Raw genomic sequence first — 19,064 nt, 5'->3', positions numbered from 1 at the left:
GCGATCAGAAAGCCAGGCGTGGTGGCTCACGCTTGTAATCCCAGTACTTGGGAAGCTGAGACAGGAGGATCCGGGTTCGCGGCCAGCCTCAGCTCCTCAGTGAGGCCCTCTGTAACTCACATGGAGGTGTGGAAGGGTGCACTGTGAGGATGGGAAAGAAGTGGGAGCAGGATAAAGTCTGGGGCAGGAAGGAGAGAGGGGAGGAAGGAAGGATGGAGATGCTGACGTCTGCATTTGCAACATCCTCCAGCTTCACAGAAACAGCTAGCATGCAAGTTTGGAAGCAGGGCTTGGCTGCTAAGGAGGGCCCCAGGGCTGCGGCCTTGGGGATATCCCCTCCCGTGGGCAGCCTCCACACTGGCCACAGATGGAGCCCCCGAGTCTCCCAAAACTGTGAGCAAATAAGCCTTCCGTCCTCTCAGCTGCGTGGTCAGTTGCTTTGGACTATATCAGTAAGAATGCAGAGCGAGACAGCTGTTCATGGGAAAAGGCATGGGGATATTCCTTCTTCCAAAGTAAGAAAGAATAAGAGGTTCGTGGCAGATGGTCTACAGAAAATGGTGCGAAGCCGCCCCCTGAATACAGCCCGGGCTCCCCACACACCAACTCGAGCTGAGCCCTGTGACTTGCTTCAGCGGAGCAGCACCAGGAGAGACCTACTACCCAAGGAGCCCGTGCTCTCTCCAGGAGGCCCCGGAAAATGAGAGCCAGCCTGCCCGAAAATGCACCCAGTGACAGCTGCCTCCCCTGACTCGTGGGCGAGGCCATCCAAGATCACCTGGTCACAGCAGCTCACCTGCCTGGTGGCCAAGGATACAGAGGGGAGGATGGCAAACTTTGAGCCACCTGGCGGAGGCCTGTTAAGATACAAGAATGACAGGCTTTTTTCTCACCAAGACAATGAATGAAGATGTCCCTGGGAATATCTTTCCCATACATACTATAGAATTGTGTCTACTCAATGGTATTTCAAAATGCTGAAGACACAGAATCTTGCCTTTCAAAATAGCCTTCAAGTTGTAATGACCAGTAATCAGGCTTTGGGGGTTGGAATTGTCGTCCACTAATACGGCAGGTGACGGTTGGTACTAAAAAGGATGTACTAGGTGCAGGAAGGTACTAGTGAGTGTGACTCTGCCTACCTGGTCATGCGTATGCATTAATGCAGGAGTCTAAAAAAGGTCCTGGGGGCTTCCACACAATTTTTACTTCTTATGAGTAGGGGAAAAAAAAAGAAATCTAAATGAATGTATATTTAAACAGGAAACAAATCCATGTTGCTGGGAATTAGCAAGTATTTACCTAACTTTTTTTTGAGGTACTGGGGATGGAACCCAGGAGCATTCTACCTCCAAGCTACACCCCCAGCCCTATTTTTTATTCTTTATTTTGAAGCAGGGTCTCACTGATTTGCAGAGGGCCTCACTAAGTGGTTGAGGCTGTCCCTGAACTGCGGTCCTCCTGCTCAGCCTCCCAAATGCTGAGACTACAAGCATGTGCCGCCACGCCCAGCTCTTTACCTAATATATTCACCCACCTTTCTAACTCTTGGAAATTAGGCATTTCAACAAAAATTCAGATTTCAGTAGATGAGGTAGAAAATATATTGACAGAAAAAAAAAATCACAGACAATCTCTCTCTCTACCTCTGAGCTACACCCCAGCTCTGTTTTTGTTTTGTTTTTTTTTTTTTTTAAACAAGTTCTCCCAAAGTTACTGTGCACTGCTGGCCTCAAACCCGCAATTCCCCGGCCTCAACCTTCCAGTACTGGAACTATAGGTGTGCACCACTATGAAGAACTCTCTAATCAAACACCTGACAAGCTAGAGAGCCAGATAAGGAAACGAATATGAGGAAAGACGTTATTAAAGAAAAACTCAGATCCTTCTAGAACTGAAGTGATCGAATGCACGAGAAGTGAGCGCAGTCAACAAAAAGACACGTGCCACGACACATGGTGCCGAGTCTAAAAACCTCAAAGAAGCCGGGCGTGTGGCGCACGCTTGTCATCCCCGCGCTTGGGAGGCTGAGGCGGGAGGATCACGCAGGTTCGAAGCCAGCCTCAGCTACTTAGTGAGGCTCTCAGCAACTTAGCGAGAGCCTGTTTCCAAATGAAATATAAAATAGTTCTGGGAGTATAGCCCGGAGGTAGAAAGCCTCTGGGTTCCACCCCTAGTACCACCAAAAAAAAAAAAAAAAAAAAATTAAAGAGAATTCGACCTGCAACTATAACACCAGTACTGAAAGCTAGAAAACCACAGAGTAAAATCTTCACAAATCTAAAGGAAAATATTTGTCATTCTTGAGTATTATACCCAAACTATTAATTAAGTACAGGGTAGGGAAAAGGCATTTCAAATTGATATGATCCCAAAAACGTTTTTTTCCCCGGTAGGTTTCTTTATTTTTGGTGGTACTGGGGATGAGTCAAGGCTGAGCTATACTCCCAATTCTTTTTTTTTTAAACAGGATCTTAGTTAGTTGCTGAGGCTGGCCTTGAACCCGCGGTCCTCCTGTCTCAGCCTCCCAGGCACAGGAATCACAGGTGGGTGCCACTGTACCCTTGGGAGGGTCCACGTCTTCTTGCTGACAGCCCTTCACTTGCACTGGTCCACACTGCACACCTGTGCCCGAGGGCCCAGAGGGCCTTTCCCTGGGCGCCAACCTCCACCTCAGGACGAAACTTCCTGAGGTCATAGGAAGGGTCCTATCGCAAGGGTCACAGGCTGGTGCCCCCACGCCCACCATTTACATGATGTTCCAGTGTTCGTTCAGCTTTTTATTGTTAAATACTATTCCATCGGGTATATACTGCAAATATTACTCATATTCATGATATTTGTTTATTTATATTAATTACCACTTGGTGAATAGTTGGGTTGTTTCAACTTCCTGGGTGTTGAGAATAACTGTTATGGACATTTGTGCACAAGTCTTTTCCTGGGTATATTTTCATTCTTTACAGGTATACACCGAGGAGTAAAATTGCTGGGTCATATGATCATCTTTTTAAAAATTTCTTCTTCCTCAATTCTCAAAAAGTAATGGCTTCTAGCCCTGTGTGGTGGCTGAGACCAGAGCATCACAGATTTGAGGTCAGCCTCAGCAACTTAGTGAGACCCGGATTCCGAATAAAACATAGGGCTGGGGATATAGCTGAGAGGTCGAAGCCCTGGGCCAATGCCCAGTACCATCTAAAACAAAACAAAAGAAAACAAAACAAAAGAAAACAATGCCTTCTTCCCTCTGTTGTGGTCGGGATGGGAGCAGAGACGTGAAAGCTCCATTATGATCGTCTCGTATGAGGTCAGCATTAAATGAGGTGCCACATTAGCATTTGCTGAAGCAGCCTTAGCAAAGAGGCAAGACTTGAGAGCCTGGAGAGACCCTGTTTTATTTTATTTATTTATTTATTTATTTATTTATTTATTTATTTATTTATGGTGGTATTGGGGGTGAAACCCAGGGGCTTTCTACCTCCGGGGTATACCCCCAGACCTATTTTTTATACTTTATTTGGAAACAGGGTCTCACTAAGTTGCTGAGAGCCTCACTAAGTAGCTGAGGCTGGCCTCGAACCTGTGCGATCCTCCTGTCTCAGCCTCCCAAGCGCGGGGATTACAAGCGTGCGTCACCACGCCCGGCTTAGAGACCCTGTTTTAAAACAAAAAAAAATTAAAAAGAGCTGGGAGTGTAGCTCAGACATAGAATGCCCAAGTTTAATTCCTGTTAACAGGTACCTATGCGTATGCATGCGGACACACACACACACACACACACACACACACACACACACACACACTTAAGTGAAAGTAGCCAATCATGGAAAACCACCCATTCTGATTCCTTTCACATGCAATGTTTCAAATAAAAAAAACCTAGAGACAAAACCAGAGTGATTTTCCAGGGCTGGGGAGCAGGCGGAGCGTGGGCTTTGGACAATCAAGACTGCTTGTAGGCTCAAGATTTCTTTGGTGGCAATAAAAAGTCCTAAAATTGTTTATAGTTATGGTTGCACAACTTTGAATATACTAAAATCCATTAAATTGTATACTTTCTGTGGGGGAATTATAGCTCAACAAAGTTGCTTTTAAAGAAAAGATGAATGCAAAAATAAATTAAATTAATATAGTTCTTGTCTTTAAAGCCAGATCGTCAACGGACATCAGTGGGAGGCAGGGTTCTCAAAATAGGCCAGGACTGAACAAGGTCAAAACACAGACTTGGGATCAGAAAATACCAAGTTCAAAAGCAGGGTCATGTCGGTTGGTGTTTATTTGCCTCTAAATTAAGATCAAATATGTCTCTTGTAAGAGTTTGCTAGTTTAAGAAAAGCCATAACAAAGTGTAACGAAGAGTTCTGTGTTTCCCTGGCAGCAGTGTCTCCTTATGTAACCTTCCGTAGGTCACCTAATTCTAAAAGACAGTGTCTCCAGCTTCAAGATTTGCAGATTACCGTTATTTAATACAAGCATTGTTAAGGCAATTCATGGGTAATGTCAGTCTCTTTTAACATAGGACCAGGACCTGAAATCAGAAGTTAGGAATTCTAGACATTTGCAAGGACTTTTTACATGTAATCTTACGTGTTTTTACAGCTAGTAAAAACACCAACTTGTAAAGTCTTTTTCTTTGAGAGATGGTTACAAAATAAGCGAAGAAAGCCATTTAATCCTTCCAAAATGGATGTGCAAAATGTTTTAACTATTTAATGCTAAACAATTAATTTTTAGCCAGGCATAGTGGCATATTCTTGTAATCCCAGTACTCGGGAGACGGAGACAGGAGGATCACAGGTTCAAAGCCAGCCTCAGCAACTCAAGGAAACCCTTAGCTACTGTTTCACAATAAAAATGGGGCAGTGGGTGCAGCTCAGAGATAGAATGCTCCTGCACGCAGTCCCCAGTGCCATACGTGATCATCAAGTTGTATGCTTTTAAACTTTAAGGTTTCATTTTGAAATCGGCCCCACAAAAGCAGGATGGATGATATACCGGAATAGAGGAAGAGATAAAAAATAACCTAACACACTACTAGACACCTATGATCTGCCTTTTGCATTCTTTCAAGGATATTGGAATGAATAAACCAGACCATATTGATAAGTTGGGTCCCTCCCCCACATGACCTCGCAGCGGAACCCTGGAAGCCAGAAGCGGTCGCGCGACTCCAGGTGCCTCGAGACTCCAGACATCGCGAGACTCAGGATGTCGCGAGAGAATCGGCACGCCTATAAAACATCAGTGCCTCCGATCCGCCACGTGACTCGGCCAAAGGACCAGAACTCTGTGCAACTCTGCAGACGCGTGGCCCGTCGGTCCCTTTCCCCCGGCCGGCTGACTCTCCGGAGGGCACTAGGGTTGGGGCCGAATAAAGCAGCGGTCTCTGATAACCCGGTTGGTGTTTTACCTCCCTCCTACACCCCCTAACTCAACTTTCAACTATTCACATATTTTTTAACATAATGTGACCTTAAATCCTAGTCCTTTTATCTTCTTTCAGAACATATTCAAATTATTACCCTAAAATTAACACATTTGAATATAATATTTAAGACATCGATCTATTTAAATAAAATGGATGTAAGCAAACTATTTTCATTACACACAGGGAACGGTCTTCAATGATTGTGACTTTGTTTTCATTTCTCTTCTTTCATCTTCTAAGTTAGTTTTAGGCAGTTTGACAAGTGACAGGAGCCTAATCTGACTTAGGATCAACATTTTGATCCATGGTAGGTTGAGATATTTAAAAGTTCTAACTGGGCATGATGGTGAATGCCTGTGACCCAGTCCTCGGGCGGCCAACACAGGAGGATTACAGGTTCAAGACCAGCCTCAGAAACTTAAAGAGATTCTCGTTAACCTAGTGAGATGCTGTTTCAAAACAAAAAGTAAAAAAAAAAAAAAAAAAAGAAAAGCTGAGCATGTAGCTTGGAGGTCAATGCCTCTTGGGGGGGAGGGAGAGGGAGAAAGAGGCAGAAAGAGAAGGAAGAAGAGGGGGAAGAGGAGGAGGAGGAAGAGTAAAAGTCCATGTAGTTTTATCACTTAAGTCATGACATAGAGCACACAGACAGGGACAAAAGTCCCCCCAATCAGATAATTAGAGAGTTTGAAAACAAAACTCAGAGTATATTCGGTTGTATGAAGATTGGATATAAATGTGAGAGACTGTTTAATTTTGGTGTGTGGAAATTACATGAATAAATTAGCTACAAGTACAAGCTACAAGACCATCTTATTTCTGGACTACAAATTGTTATTTATTTCCAAAGTTTCCTTACACACAGCTGCAAAATAGAGAATGTGGATTTCTCAGCCTCAATTGCAACATAACTGCAGGGCAAACTTGTCACAAATTAAGTTTGCTAGTCCAACATCCATCATTTCATGTATTATTATTTAATTCCCTCTCCGTAATCTTTAAATTACTCTTTTTTGTGTGTGTGGTACAGGGGATTGAACCCAGTGGTGTTCTACTCAGAGCTATACCCACAGTCCTTTTTATTTTTTTGTTTTGAAATAGGGTTTCACTAGGCCTCTTTGAGTTTCTCTACACTGCTGAGCCTGTCCTCCAACCTGCAATCCTCCTGTCTCAGCCTCCAAGCACTGGGACCACAAGCATGCACGGCCACGCCTCACATCAAATTAGCTGAGGGCACCTGACTCCATCAGTTGCTAAGGTCACAAAATCCTCTTGCTCCTGACAGTTAAGACTGTCAGACCCAGGGACAATTCCCTGCCAACCGAGGTGAGAAAACAGTCCTGATACAGGAAGGTATTGCTTTGCAAAGGCAAGGTCTCCTGGCTCCCCTGTCAACTACCCCGTAGCCGCGCAGAGGTCATGAATCTTACATAAGGACCATCCATGCATCCGAACCAGAATCTCCCAGCCGCCATCCCCATAGCAACAAACACAGATTTTGCTCATCCCAGAGACGCAGCAATGAACAGAAGTGTTGTGATGCTATCCTGATTTTTCTGCCAAGATCAACACAGTACTTACTCTTTCAAAGCAGTAATGGGTTAAAAAAAAAACAAACACCAATAACTGTGTTAAAATACATTCACTCAGAAGTTACCAAATATTGCAAAAATAAGGTATCTTAAGTGTGGGCCAGGATCTCTGCTTGAGAAGTAGCTCTCATTCAATGGCTGCACGGGAAAGGCACTCCAAGCATGGTAACTCAAAAGATCATTGCACAGCAGAATGAAATCCAGCCGAGGATAATTTCTTTATATATTGCATATTTGATTTTCTAGTTTCCCTTCCATCTAAACACATTTTACTATAATGGAGAGAGAAAAGAAAATTACAAGGGGAGGAACTTTTCTCATCAGTAAAATCTTTTGTTACTTTATTTTTCAAATGCATATTATATTTCAGTTTTTTCGTATATGAGGACGCCATTATGAAATACCTACAGAGTAAAGTTTGGGGGAAAGATTATTCAAGTCCAAGAGAAACAAACAATATCACCTTGAAGGAAGTTTATTTTTAAACAGAGACTGGGTTTCTTGGGGAAACAAACTGAATTATTTTGATACTAGATGTAGATTTTTCTCTTTTTTATATTTAGAGATCAACCATCCATCCATGAAAACACCCATCCATGAAAACACCCATCCACGAAAACACCCATCCATGAAAACAGGCTCCTCCGATTATAAACCAACATGAAAGTAAAGACCATCCGTGCAGACAACTCCTTCCTCCGCCCACTGGTGCTTCTGTATTCTCATACACTCCATTAATTGTGTCTCTTTTAAACCAGACAATAAGCCGGACTCTGGGAGAGCGAACACGGGCCTCAGGAGAAACTTCTACAGGTGGTCCAGCACGGCACAGGGCGGCTTCAAAGCAGGGCCCGGGCCGGGAAGACAGGCCTTACCTTAGCTTTGTCCAGCTGCGCCTGGGCCTGCCGCTCAGCCTCCCTGCGCACTGCCTCCCGGTCTTCCTCCAGAGACACATCTGAATCAGATGGACGGCTGGTGTAGGAGTCTGCCGAACCCTGGAGGGGAGCACATACATTTTAAAATAGATTCCATCTATGAGGCTTGCATTGAAAAACTCTCAGTGATGTGGAGGTTTGCTTCCTGGATCGTGCCATGAATTCCTGAAAAGAGGATAAAACAGTCCATTTTGCAGTCACTGAACCCAGAAAACCAGGCTCCGCACACCCGTTCCTAAGTGGTGGTCTGCCAGGATACAGTTCCTTTTCAGGTTCATATTCTAAAAACTATCCTTTCTGGAAGCCGGAGCAAGTTCCTTTCTAATTAAACCAGCCGGGTGGTGCAGCGCCGCGCTGAAGGGCACTGATGTTTTCAAGGATAGCTGTTAAGAGCAGTCCATCCCCAGAGCGAGTGTTTACAACCAGAGACACTGAGCCTCGCCAAAATAAACGCAACAGAAAGTCTAAGGAGCTGTGTACACTCCAACTCCCCAGAGCCTGAGGCGATCGGGCCCCCACGGTCAATAATCCTACGAATCCTTTATACCTTTCAATGCACCTGCTAACTGTAGACACAGGCGACTAGTTTCCCTCCCTCTTCCAGCAACACATTTTAAAAATACCTCTACACGGATATTTAATAAGAACTGCCTGCTGAAAACACCTGCCTGGAATATCTTCTCCCGCAATAAATCACTACGTAAGGAAAGGAACTAAAAAAAAAAAAAATGATAGGAACCTCCGAGCTCCCTCTCAGAATCGCGAGCTGTTGACCTGAATCAAAGCACCCCCTCTGCCTGCACCCCCTGCAGCAACAGAAAAGCAAGAAAAACGGCGTCTCCCCCCAGGGCAAGTCCTCGCTTACACAGAGATCCGAATTCCTCAGCCTTCCTCCCCTGGCTCTTTTCAGAAGCCGGATCCAGGTAGCCTTCATTAGCCAGACAGCGCCTTTCTCGTCCGCAGCAGCAGCCGGGGGCACGGATCCTCGGGGCGCGCTGAGCCCTGGCGAGTCCCGGCTGCTTTCCCACCCATGCTCCCGGCAAGCCCCTCTGCGCCCCTTCAGCCTCGGGGGCTCACTCGCGGCCCCAGCACGCTCCCATCCAAGGAGCTTCCTAATTTCTCCTTCCAGGGAAGAGCGCACACTCCCCGGCTTTAGATGGCTTTCAAAATAAAGAGCCCTGGGAGTGCGAGCAAAGATCCGGCATCAACTGGTTCCAAACTTAATGCACCTTTATTTCCCTAAATATTTCCTTCCTGGCTCCGGGATTGTTCTAGAGAATTAGTTATAAATGTACCTTTAAGAAAAAATGCCCTAGTGGTAAAGAAACGTCTGCAGTGACATTTGCAAAGTTCAAGCCTTATCTTTGGAGATCTGGGGGGAGGGGAGGCCGGCCTCCCTCCTGCACTGGGCATGCTCCGTACCACACTTAGGCTAAATTACCATTCCACATCCAGAGTGTAAACAGCTGGACAGGTCTCTTCGCCTCTATAGTAACGGGTGCGTGGTCCGCAGGGGATGTTTGTCCGGCTACTGTTTCAGATAAAACCTTCTCTCGAAGACGAGGATGTCATCTTTGCATTTAATAATCCCTTTCCATTACTGGCTACACGAGGTATCCCCAAAAGCCATAAAGGCAACTCAGAGAAGATAAATAACACCCACAAAGCCGGACAGCAAAAATCAAAGAGCGCGTCTCAGTCATGGTATCGCACTTTATTGCTGGTGACTTTTCAAACAAGATGCAAGACAGAACTGGGCATTTAATTACGGCATGAAAGTCATCCAGCTTATAAACTTCTGAGTTTAGCTGGGCTCGAAATGGCTTTGAACTGCTACACCAACCGGGAAAGGGGCATGTGAAATAAGCCACCGGGATAAACGCCTGACTTACTGGCTCAGTTCAGATCCACAGACTATGATCAAGGAGTCCAGACTCTTGCGGGTAGGATGACAGGTGTGGGAGAGAGAACACTGAACTCATTAATTCCCTGTAAATATTGAATCATATATTAAAACTTTATAGCTACATGTGGTGGTGCATACTTGTAATCCCAGTAACTTGGGAGGCCGAGACAGGAGGATCACGGGTACACAGCCAGCCTCAGCTACTTAGCGATGCCCTCTGCAACTTAATGAGACCCTGTTTCATAATAAAGAATAAAAATAGGGTTGGGGGTATAGCTTGAAGGTAGAATGTCCCCGGGTTCAATCCCCAAGCTACACCCTCAACTCTATTTTCTTTTTTATTCTAAAACAAAGTCTTGCTAAATTGCTGAAAGACTCCCTAAATTGCTGAGGCATTGCTGTCCTTGAACCTGCAATCTTCCCGGCTCAGCCTCCCAGGTACTAGGATTACCGGTGTGTGTCCGGCCTCTGTGCTGACTTTTGACGATGATCTCTTGAATATTTGCATCAACTTATTAGCCTTTCATGTGAGATATGACTCTGAACTGATCTTTGGAGTAGCTTATTTGAAAAACCAGTTTATATTCATTCCTCCTTATATCCAAAACAGTATGGGTTTTCAAAATATTTTTTCATTAGAGCCTGATGTGGTGGCGCATACTTGTAATCCCAGTACCCGGGAGCCTGAGACAGGTTCCCAGCTGGCCTCAGCTACTTAGTGAGGCACTCCACAACTTAGATTCTTTCAAAATAAAGAATAAAAAATTGGGCTGGGGGGTGTAGCTTGGAGGTAGAATGCCCCTGGGTTCAATCCCCAGTACCACAAATATATATATATATATTTTTTTTTTCATTAGAGAAGTTATATGTATACATTATCAAAAGAGACACAAATAACCACCACTTAAATTCCCCCAGCCAGAGACATCCACTGTCACGCAGCAGCGTGGCTTGGTCTCAGAGCCATTAGCGATTTGGGGGCACCCTCCTCATAGCCGCATTACAGTCAACGCCCTTCCTCCTGGACTGGAGATTTCTGCAGTTAGAAGTGATGATGATTAATGTATATAAATATACATTGTTATTGCTGTGGTGCCATGACTTCCCCAGCCGGGCTGCTTCCAGCAGGCCTCAGTCACGCGCAGCTGGCCGGAACCACGCTCCCAAACAGGCTGGGCACAGAAGGCCCCCAGGTCTCTGGACCCTGTGACCTGATTAGCTGGTCTCCGGCAGTGTCTGTGCTTGGAGGCACATCGGACTTTTATCCGGTCCTATTTCCTGGTCTGTTTCCTCTTCATGTTCTCAGCCCTGGCTGTACCATTCCAAATGCACTGTGAGCTCAATGTCCGCCAAGAGTTCACACCCGGACCTTCCACTTTCCTCTTTAGAACGTTTGTTCCAGACGTTGGGCTCTTTGAGTATAGAAAACCTTGACTTAAGCAGAGCCTGGTGGCGCATGCCCGTAATACCAGTACTTGGGAGGCTGAGATAGGAGGATCCCAGTTTCAAAGCCAGCCTTAGCAACTTAGGGAGTCCTGTTTCAAAAACATAAATAAAAATAAAAATAGGGCTGGTGGTGTAGTAGAATGTCCCTGGATTCAATCTTCAGTGCTAAAATAAGAGGGAGGAATATTGGTTTAATTTGGGGGTGGTGGTGCCAGGGGTAGAACCCAGGGGCATTCTACCTCTGAGCTCCACTCCCAGCCCAATTTTTTATTCTTTATTTTGAAATAGGGTCTCACTAGGTTATGGAGGGCCTCACAAGTTGCAGAGGCTATCCACGAACTGTGATCCTCCTGTCTCAACCTCCCAAATGCTGAGATTACAAGTGTGTGCCACCATGCCCGGCTTTTTCTGCTTTTCAAAAATGAAGCGATATGAGCGTCTCTGTCCAATATCTGCAATTGTTTGGTCAGAGAGCACTTTTATTTTGAGATTGAACCCAGGAGCATTCTACCTCTAAGCCATACTCCTAGCCCTCTTTTATTTTTTATGTTTTAAGACAGGATCTCCCTAAATTATGAGGGGCTTGCTAAGTTGCTGGGGCTGACCTGTGATCCTCCTGTCTCAGCATCCCAAATACTGGGATTACAGGTGTGCGCCACCATGCTGGCTCTTTAAATATTTATTGAATAAATGAATAAGGGGAGAGAGAGACAGAAAAAGACAGATAGACATACAGACAGACACTATCCTCTGTCACATATTTGTATCTTAAAAGTTCTCTATTTAAGAAGAATGCCTCCTTGGCATTCCTAAACAGACCTGTGTCTCTTATTTAAAAAAAAATCAGACTATCCAGGGTGAATGAACAATAAATATTTATAATAAATAAAAGAATAAAACAAAGATTTCAGCTTGAAGATGTCCCTCGTGTTTTATCCTAAACTTCAGTAAATACCAAGTTCATTAACTGAGTGCAAATGTCAACTATAGGTCAGTTGAACAAACAACCTTGTTTTATACAAGCAAACCAGTCCAATTAAAAACAGATGAAGCAGCAGGCGCCGTGGCACACACCCGTAATCTCAGTACTTGGGAGGCTGAGACAGGAGGATCGCAGGTTTAAAACCAGCCTCAACAACTCACCGAGACCCGTTTTCCAGATAAAAAATAAACCAGGGCTGGGAGTGTAGCTCAGAGGTAGAATGAATGTCTCTGGATTCAATCCCCAACATTACCAAATAAATAAAAGTGAATAAATAAAACAAAAAGGGCTGGAAGTGTAGCTTGGAGGTAGAATGTTCCTAGGTTCCATCCCCAGCACCAGAAAGAAATAAAAAGAAATTATTATGTTTACTATTTATATAATGTCCTACTTACACAGAACTTGAGATTTTATGGGTGTGTTTATTTGTTTGTTTGTTTTGCGGTACTGGGGATGGAACTTAGAAGCATTCTACCTCTAAGCTACACACCCAGTCCTATTTTTTACTCTTTATTTTAAAACTGGGTCTCATTGAGTTGCAGAGGGCCTTACTAAGTAGCTGAGGCTGGCTGCAAACCTGTGGTCCTACTGTCTCAGCCTCCCAAGTACTGGGATTACAAGCGTGCGCCATCAGGCCTGGCTAGATCTTATGTTTTGAAGCTATAATTAAAGCTTATTTTTTGGTATCATCTTTTTGCTTACTAATTTCACTTTTTCATCTCAGGAACTTAAAATTCCCACCTTAAAACAGCCACTGACTCCTCATGTCTCCAAAGAGGAGTCCCATAGACATCGCCAGGCCGATTCCCCTCCACGAAGTGAGTGGAATAGACAGGTAAGAACCTTGCTCTGGAAGGCGGCGCGCAGACAGGGACATGGCCGCACATAGACTTCCAAGAGGGCAGGCTGCTCAGAGGCACCAAGCCGAGGCAGGAGGGAGAGATGTCTTTACATACACATACACCCCCCAAAAGCATATGTGTGTGTGTGTGTGTGCGTGTGCACACTGGAAATATATGTGTGCCTATATGTGTATGTACACACACACACACATACACACACACACACACACAACTGGGAACTGAACTCAGGATCTTGAGCATGCTAAGCACACACCCAGCCCTTCAGCAATTTTATTTATTTTATTTATTTGATACTCTGGATTGAACCCAGGAGTTTTCTACCTCTGAGCTACAGGTGACTACAAACCCGAGATCTTCCAATGTCAGCCTGCCAAGCACTAGGATCACAGGTTTGCACCACCACACTGGTTTGCATAGTGTATTTTTATTTTTATTTTTTTATTTTTGGTGGTACTGGGGTTCCTGGAAGCCCTTCTACCTCTGAGCTACACTCCCAGACTTATTTTATATTTTTATTTGGAAACAGGGTCCCTTAAGCCAGCGCAGCTGGCTTCAAACCTGCGTGATCCTCCTGTCTTCACCTCCCAAGCGCAGGGATTACAAGCGTGCGCCACCATGTCCGGCTGCATAGTGTATTTTTAAAGAAATGTAACCAACTGAGCAAACATAAAACTCTGAGCTGGGTGCACTGGCGCACACCTATAATCCTAGTGCTTGAGAGGCTGAGACAGGAGGATGGCAGGCCCAAGGCCAGACGCAGCAACTTAGTGAGACCCTGTTTCAAAATTTTTAAAAAAGACCCTGTTCAAAAATTTTAAAAAGGGATGTGGCTCAAAGGTAGAATGTACCTGGGCTTAATCCCTAGTACAAATAAGTTAATAAATAAAGAAAAATTAAACTCTGAAACAGCTTTAATGGGTTCTTCTACACTACTACTACTACTACTACTACTACTACTACTACTAATAATAATAATAATAATAATAATAATAATAATAAAGACCACAGGAAAGAACAACATGTAATTCTAGTACTTGGGAGGCTGAGATAGGAAGATGGCAGGTTTGAGGCCAGCCTCAGCAAGTTAGCAAGACTCTTTTTGCGGGTCTAAGGATGGAACCCAGGGGCATTCGACCTCCGAGCTACACCCCCTGCCTGTTGTTTATTCTTTATTTTTTTGAAACCGGGTCTCACTGAGTTGCAGAGGGCCTCACTCAGTAGCTGAGGCTGTCCGTGAACCACGATCCTCCGGTCTCAGCCTCCCCAATGCTGGGATTACAAGCGTGCGCACCACGCCTGGCTAGCATGACTCTTACAATCTAGGGAGATCCTGTTTCAAAACATACAAAGGGCCAGGATCGTAGCTTGGAGGTAGAATGCCTCTAGGTTCAAGCCTCAGTACTGCAAAAATAGAATGACAGGTCCAAGGTTAGGTCTTTCCTCGAAGTGCAAAACAATCAAACAAATGAACTTGGTTCTCATCTCTCTGGGTGAGTGCTCTGGGGTGAGTGCTCCTGGGTGAGTGCTCCCAGGGAGTGCTCCCAGGGAGTGCTCCCGGGGAGTGCTCCGGGGTGAGTGCTCCAGGACACCAGCGCAGACAGCAGGAGTGTCCTCAGGAAACTCCACTGCTATGGAAGGGACACTGGTCAGTCCTTGGTCTCTTCACATTTTCTCAGTGTAAACACAAGGCACAATGATTGGCAGGAAAACTGAGAAGAGGTGGATAAATAAAAATAAGCAAAAGATATGGATAGAAAATTCACCAAAAAATCCACTAGTCGTAGGCAACTGGGAAGAGCATGCCAATCTCACTAAATTAAACACGATGCCATTTTCCTCAGTAAATTGATTCTTACTGCAAAGGACGAGTCACAGTTTCCGGAGGAAACAGGAAAAGTGATATTTTCAAACTTTGATGATAGTTTGGGCTCGAGCGATCTTTCGGGAAGACAATCATCTCTGGTCTCTAGACACGTGTCTAGATTAATGATTTCACTCCTGGGACTTGGTTTAAGACAATTTCTAAGTTATAGTCCACAAACCAGTTACAGTAATGTATGCCTGTAATTTCAGTACTTGGGAGGCTAAGGCAGGAGGATCACAGGTTCAAGGCTCGCCTCAGCAACTTATTAAGACCTTATTTCAAAATAAAAAATTAAAAGCCAGGTGTGGTGGCACACATTTATAATCCCAGCATTTGAGAGGCTGACACAGGAGGATCACGGTTCCCAGACAGCCTCAGCTACTCCGTGCGGCCCTTCGCAATTTAGTAAGGCCCTGTTTGAAAATAAAGAAGAAATAACAGAGCTGCAGGTGCAGCTCGGAATTAGAACGCCCCTGGGTTCCATCCCCAGTACAAAAAACAAAACAAAACAAAAACCAAGCAGATGGTCAGGCCGCCGCAGGCCTGCGATCCCAGCCCCTCAGGAGGCTGAGGCAGAAGGCTCATGAGCTGAGGCCAGCCTGGGCACCTGAGACCCCACCTCAAAATAAAGGGACACTTGGGCTGCAGTTCAGCATAGAGAACTTGCCTACCACGAGCAAGACCTCAGGTTCAGTCCTCAGTACTAAAAACCAAACAGAAAGATACCAAAGCCGGACTCTTTTCTATATATACACATGCTGACGTATGTAAACAAGGAAAATGACGTAGGTTAGATTACTTCTGCTACTTAGTGAGGCCCTCTGCAACTCAGTGAGACCCTGTTTCAAAATAAAGAATAACAAATAGGGCTGGGGTGCAGCTTGGAGGTCGAACGCCTCTGGGTTCCATTCCCAGTGCAGAAAAAAATTAGTCATTTTTAAAATAATAATTGTTAATTTAAAATTTTTTCTTAATGTCAATTTTTTGTGAATAAAACAAAAAATCTCTTCCTACTATAATTGAAATGTCTAGCAAATATCTTGAAATTATATATATATATACATTTATTATTATTATTATTATTTTATTTATTTTTTTTTGGTGGCACTGGGGTTCCTGGAAGCCCTTCTATATCCGGGATACACTCCCACACCTATTTTTTTATTTTTGGAAACAGGATCTCTTAAGCCAGCGTGGCTGGCTTCGAACCTGCGTGATCCTCCTGTCTCCGCCTCCCAAGCGCGGGGATTACAAGCCTGCGCCACCACGCCCGGCTTGAAAATATTTTTGATTTTGCAAAACAAATGGTTTGTATACACATGCTTTCTCTAATGGACGGTTTATCCTTGATAGTTTTTTGCATATAGTAAAACAAGCCCCGTATTAGGTCTCCTGAAAGACATTTTTTGGTACTGGGGTTTGAACCCAGAGCATTCTACATCTGACCTTTACCCCCAGTCCTTTGGGGGTTTTATTTTGAAACAAGATCTTGCTAAGTTGCTGAGGCTGGCCTCAAACCGACGATCCTCCTGTCTCAGTCTCCCAAGCAGTAGGATTACAGCCACCTGAATATTATAATTCAGCTAAGAAATATGAACTGAAAGCAAGGAACTTAAACCTAAAATGTTAACATTCGAACGTATTATATCTGCTTGTTTAAAATGTATAAAATGAGTATTTACATTGCCCTGTAAACACTCGGCTTTTCTCCTGCGAGCCCTCGTCACTTTCCGGGCTGGGTAAGGTAGTTAAGCAGGCCGAATGACTCGGTAATTTGGTAGTAAATTATGAACACACTGCCCTAAAAGTCTGACCTTCAGAATGATATGACTTTGGTTCAGATTTACTATTAAAATTAGGCTGCACGATGAGGGACTTGGTTGGAAACCCCAGAGGTACGGAGCGTTTAGTAATAGGTGCAGCGCAGAACCCTCGTGACCTCATCCAGCTAATTCATCCTGTAAGCAGCTCACCTGCCTGCAGGAAGTGATTTAAGAACTAGGGACGATCTGGTCCTAGGCCTCTGTGCACATTAAGAGGCTGCAAACTCTAGATCATGCAGCTGGAAGTGAGCCAGTGGCCGTGATATTAATGTAGAAACAAGTCCAGACTGTGACAGGATGTTTAGTAAAACTCTGGGCGTACAGAGGTGATCAGAGTGGTTTCTGTAACAGTTTCTGTGTCACCAATAAGAAAGCGTTTTGATATATTTGTGTATGTGTGTTTGTGGTGCTGGGGGTTGAGCCCCGAAGCATCCCACCTCCGAGATACACTCCCAGCCCTTTTGATTTTTAGTTCTGAAACAGGGTCAGGTTAGGTTGCTGAGAATGTCACTATTTGCTGAGACTGTCTTCGAACCTGCTAGCCTCCGATCTCAGCTTCCCAAGTACTGAGATTACGGGCATGCGCCGCCATGCCTGGTTTTTTATATACTTTTATTTGGTACATTGTAATTGTATATCATATGAGAAAACAAATTTTTACAAATATTTAATACAAAGAAATATGCTCTATTTTTATTTTATTTTTTTGGTGGTACTAGGAGTAGAACCTAGAGGCTTTCTACCTCCAGGCTATACTCTCAGACCTATTTTATATTTTTTATTTGGAAACAGGGTCTCACTAAGTAGCTGAGGCTGGCTTTGAACCTGCGCTATCCTCCTGTCTCAGCCTCCCAAGCGCGGGGATTACAAGCGTGCGCCACCACGCCCGGCTAATTTTTTGATTTTTATTTTTTTGGTGGTACTGAGGGTGGAATCCAGGGGCTTTCTACCTCTGGGCTATACTCCAAACATGGGCATGTAAGGATGACCAGTGGCGGGATGGGGCCCAGACAGCTGCCTGGAGAGCCCGTGTGTCAGGCGCAGGATCCTTCTGCCTCAGACACACATGAGACTCAGGCATCAAACCCAGCCGACACCTCTGCGGTCTTTCCCTGCGTGTGCGACCTGGTCCCTGGTGTGACCTACGGCGGAGCATCGCCGCTCCTCCCCTCCAGCCACGTCCCACACCGCACAGCGTCCTCGAGGCGGAGGCGGGGCTTATTTTGTTTTTTTCTGTGTCCCCAACCTTGGTGCTCGTGTGGGGAGAAGGGATGCCCTGGGTCAGTCTAAAAAAAGGGAAGCGGTGGTAACTGGATAGCAGTTTGGGTAAATATCTCTCTCTCTCTCTCTCTCTCTCTCTCTCTCTCTCTCTCTCTCTTTTTTACTGGAGATTTACTTCTGAGCTACACACCCAAACGTGTTTGGGTTTTTGTTTGTTTAGAAACAGGGTCTTGCTAAGTTGTTGATGATAAGTCGGGTCCCTCCCGTCCCCTACGTGATCTCACCGCGGGAACAGGAGGCAGAAGCTCGGAAGCCAGAGCGGAGATCAAGAGACTCTCAAGAGACATACTTGAGATCGCGAGACTACAGATGTCCGAGAGAATCAGCACGCCTATAAAACACCGGTCCCTCCGATCCCCCATGTGACTCAGCCGGCGATCCGGAGGGTGCACCACTCCACGGCGTGGCCGTCAGTCCCTCCCCGTGGCTGGCCGACTGCCGGAGGGTGCCGGGCTGGTGGCTTTACCTCCCTCCTAATATTCCTAACTCTATTTCAACCTTTCACTTGAGGGTCCCACTAAGTTGCTAAGGCTGGCCTTGAACCTATGATCCTTCTGTCCCAGCCATCTAAGTACTGGGATTACAGGCCTGTGCTACAGCACCTGAGTAGCTGTGGCCCTTCCTTCCTCCCTCCCTTCCTTCCTTCCTTCCTTCTTTTGGATTGGATCCAGGGGTATTCTACCTCTCAGCTATACCCTTAGCCCTTTTTTATTTTTTATTTGGAATAGGGTCTCACTAACTTGCAGAGGGCCTCACTAATTTGCAGAGGCTGGCCTTGAACTTGGGATTCTCCTGTCTCAGCCTCCAAGGCACTGGGATGACAGGTGTGCACCACCATGCCAGCAAAATCACTAATCTCTGTGGCTTCTTGAAGAAGCTTTCTATGTGGCTGTTCCGACCTCTTTCCCCAATCCTTACGCATACACCAATGGCACATCTACACTCAT

General features: G+C 45.1%; 1 protein-coding gene across 1 annotated transcript in view; it reads right to left on the bottom strand.

The window, feature by feature from the left end:
- CACNB2 (calcium voltage-gated channel auxiliary subunit beta 2) overlaps window positions 1-19,064 on the bottom strand; it is a gene marked incomplete at both ends in the record, with an annotated part of 215,370 nt that overhangs the window by 104,749 nt on the left and 91,557 nt on the right. The window contains one exon of the mRNA XM_080717077.1: window positions 7,893-8,012. Coding sequence (XP_080573203.1) covers window positions 7,893-8,012 — 120 coding nt within the window. The remainder of the gene's footprint in view (window positions 1-7,892; window positions 8,013-19,064) is intronic.

Source organism: Muscardinus avellanarius (genome assembly GCF_963383645.1).
Source record: "Muscardinus avellanarius genome assembly, chromosome: 20".
Taxonomy (NCBI): Eukaryota; Metazoa; Chordata; class Mammalia; order Rodentia; family Gliridae; genus Muscardinus; species Muscardinus avellanarius.
This window is presented reverse-complemented; position numbering and strand designations above follow the sequence as displayed.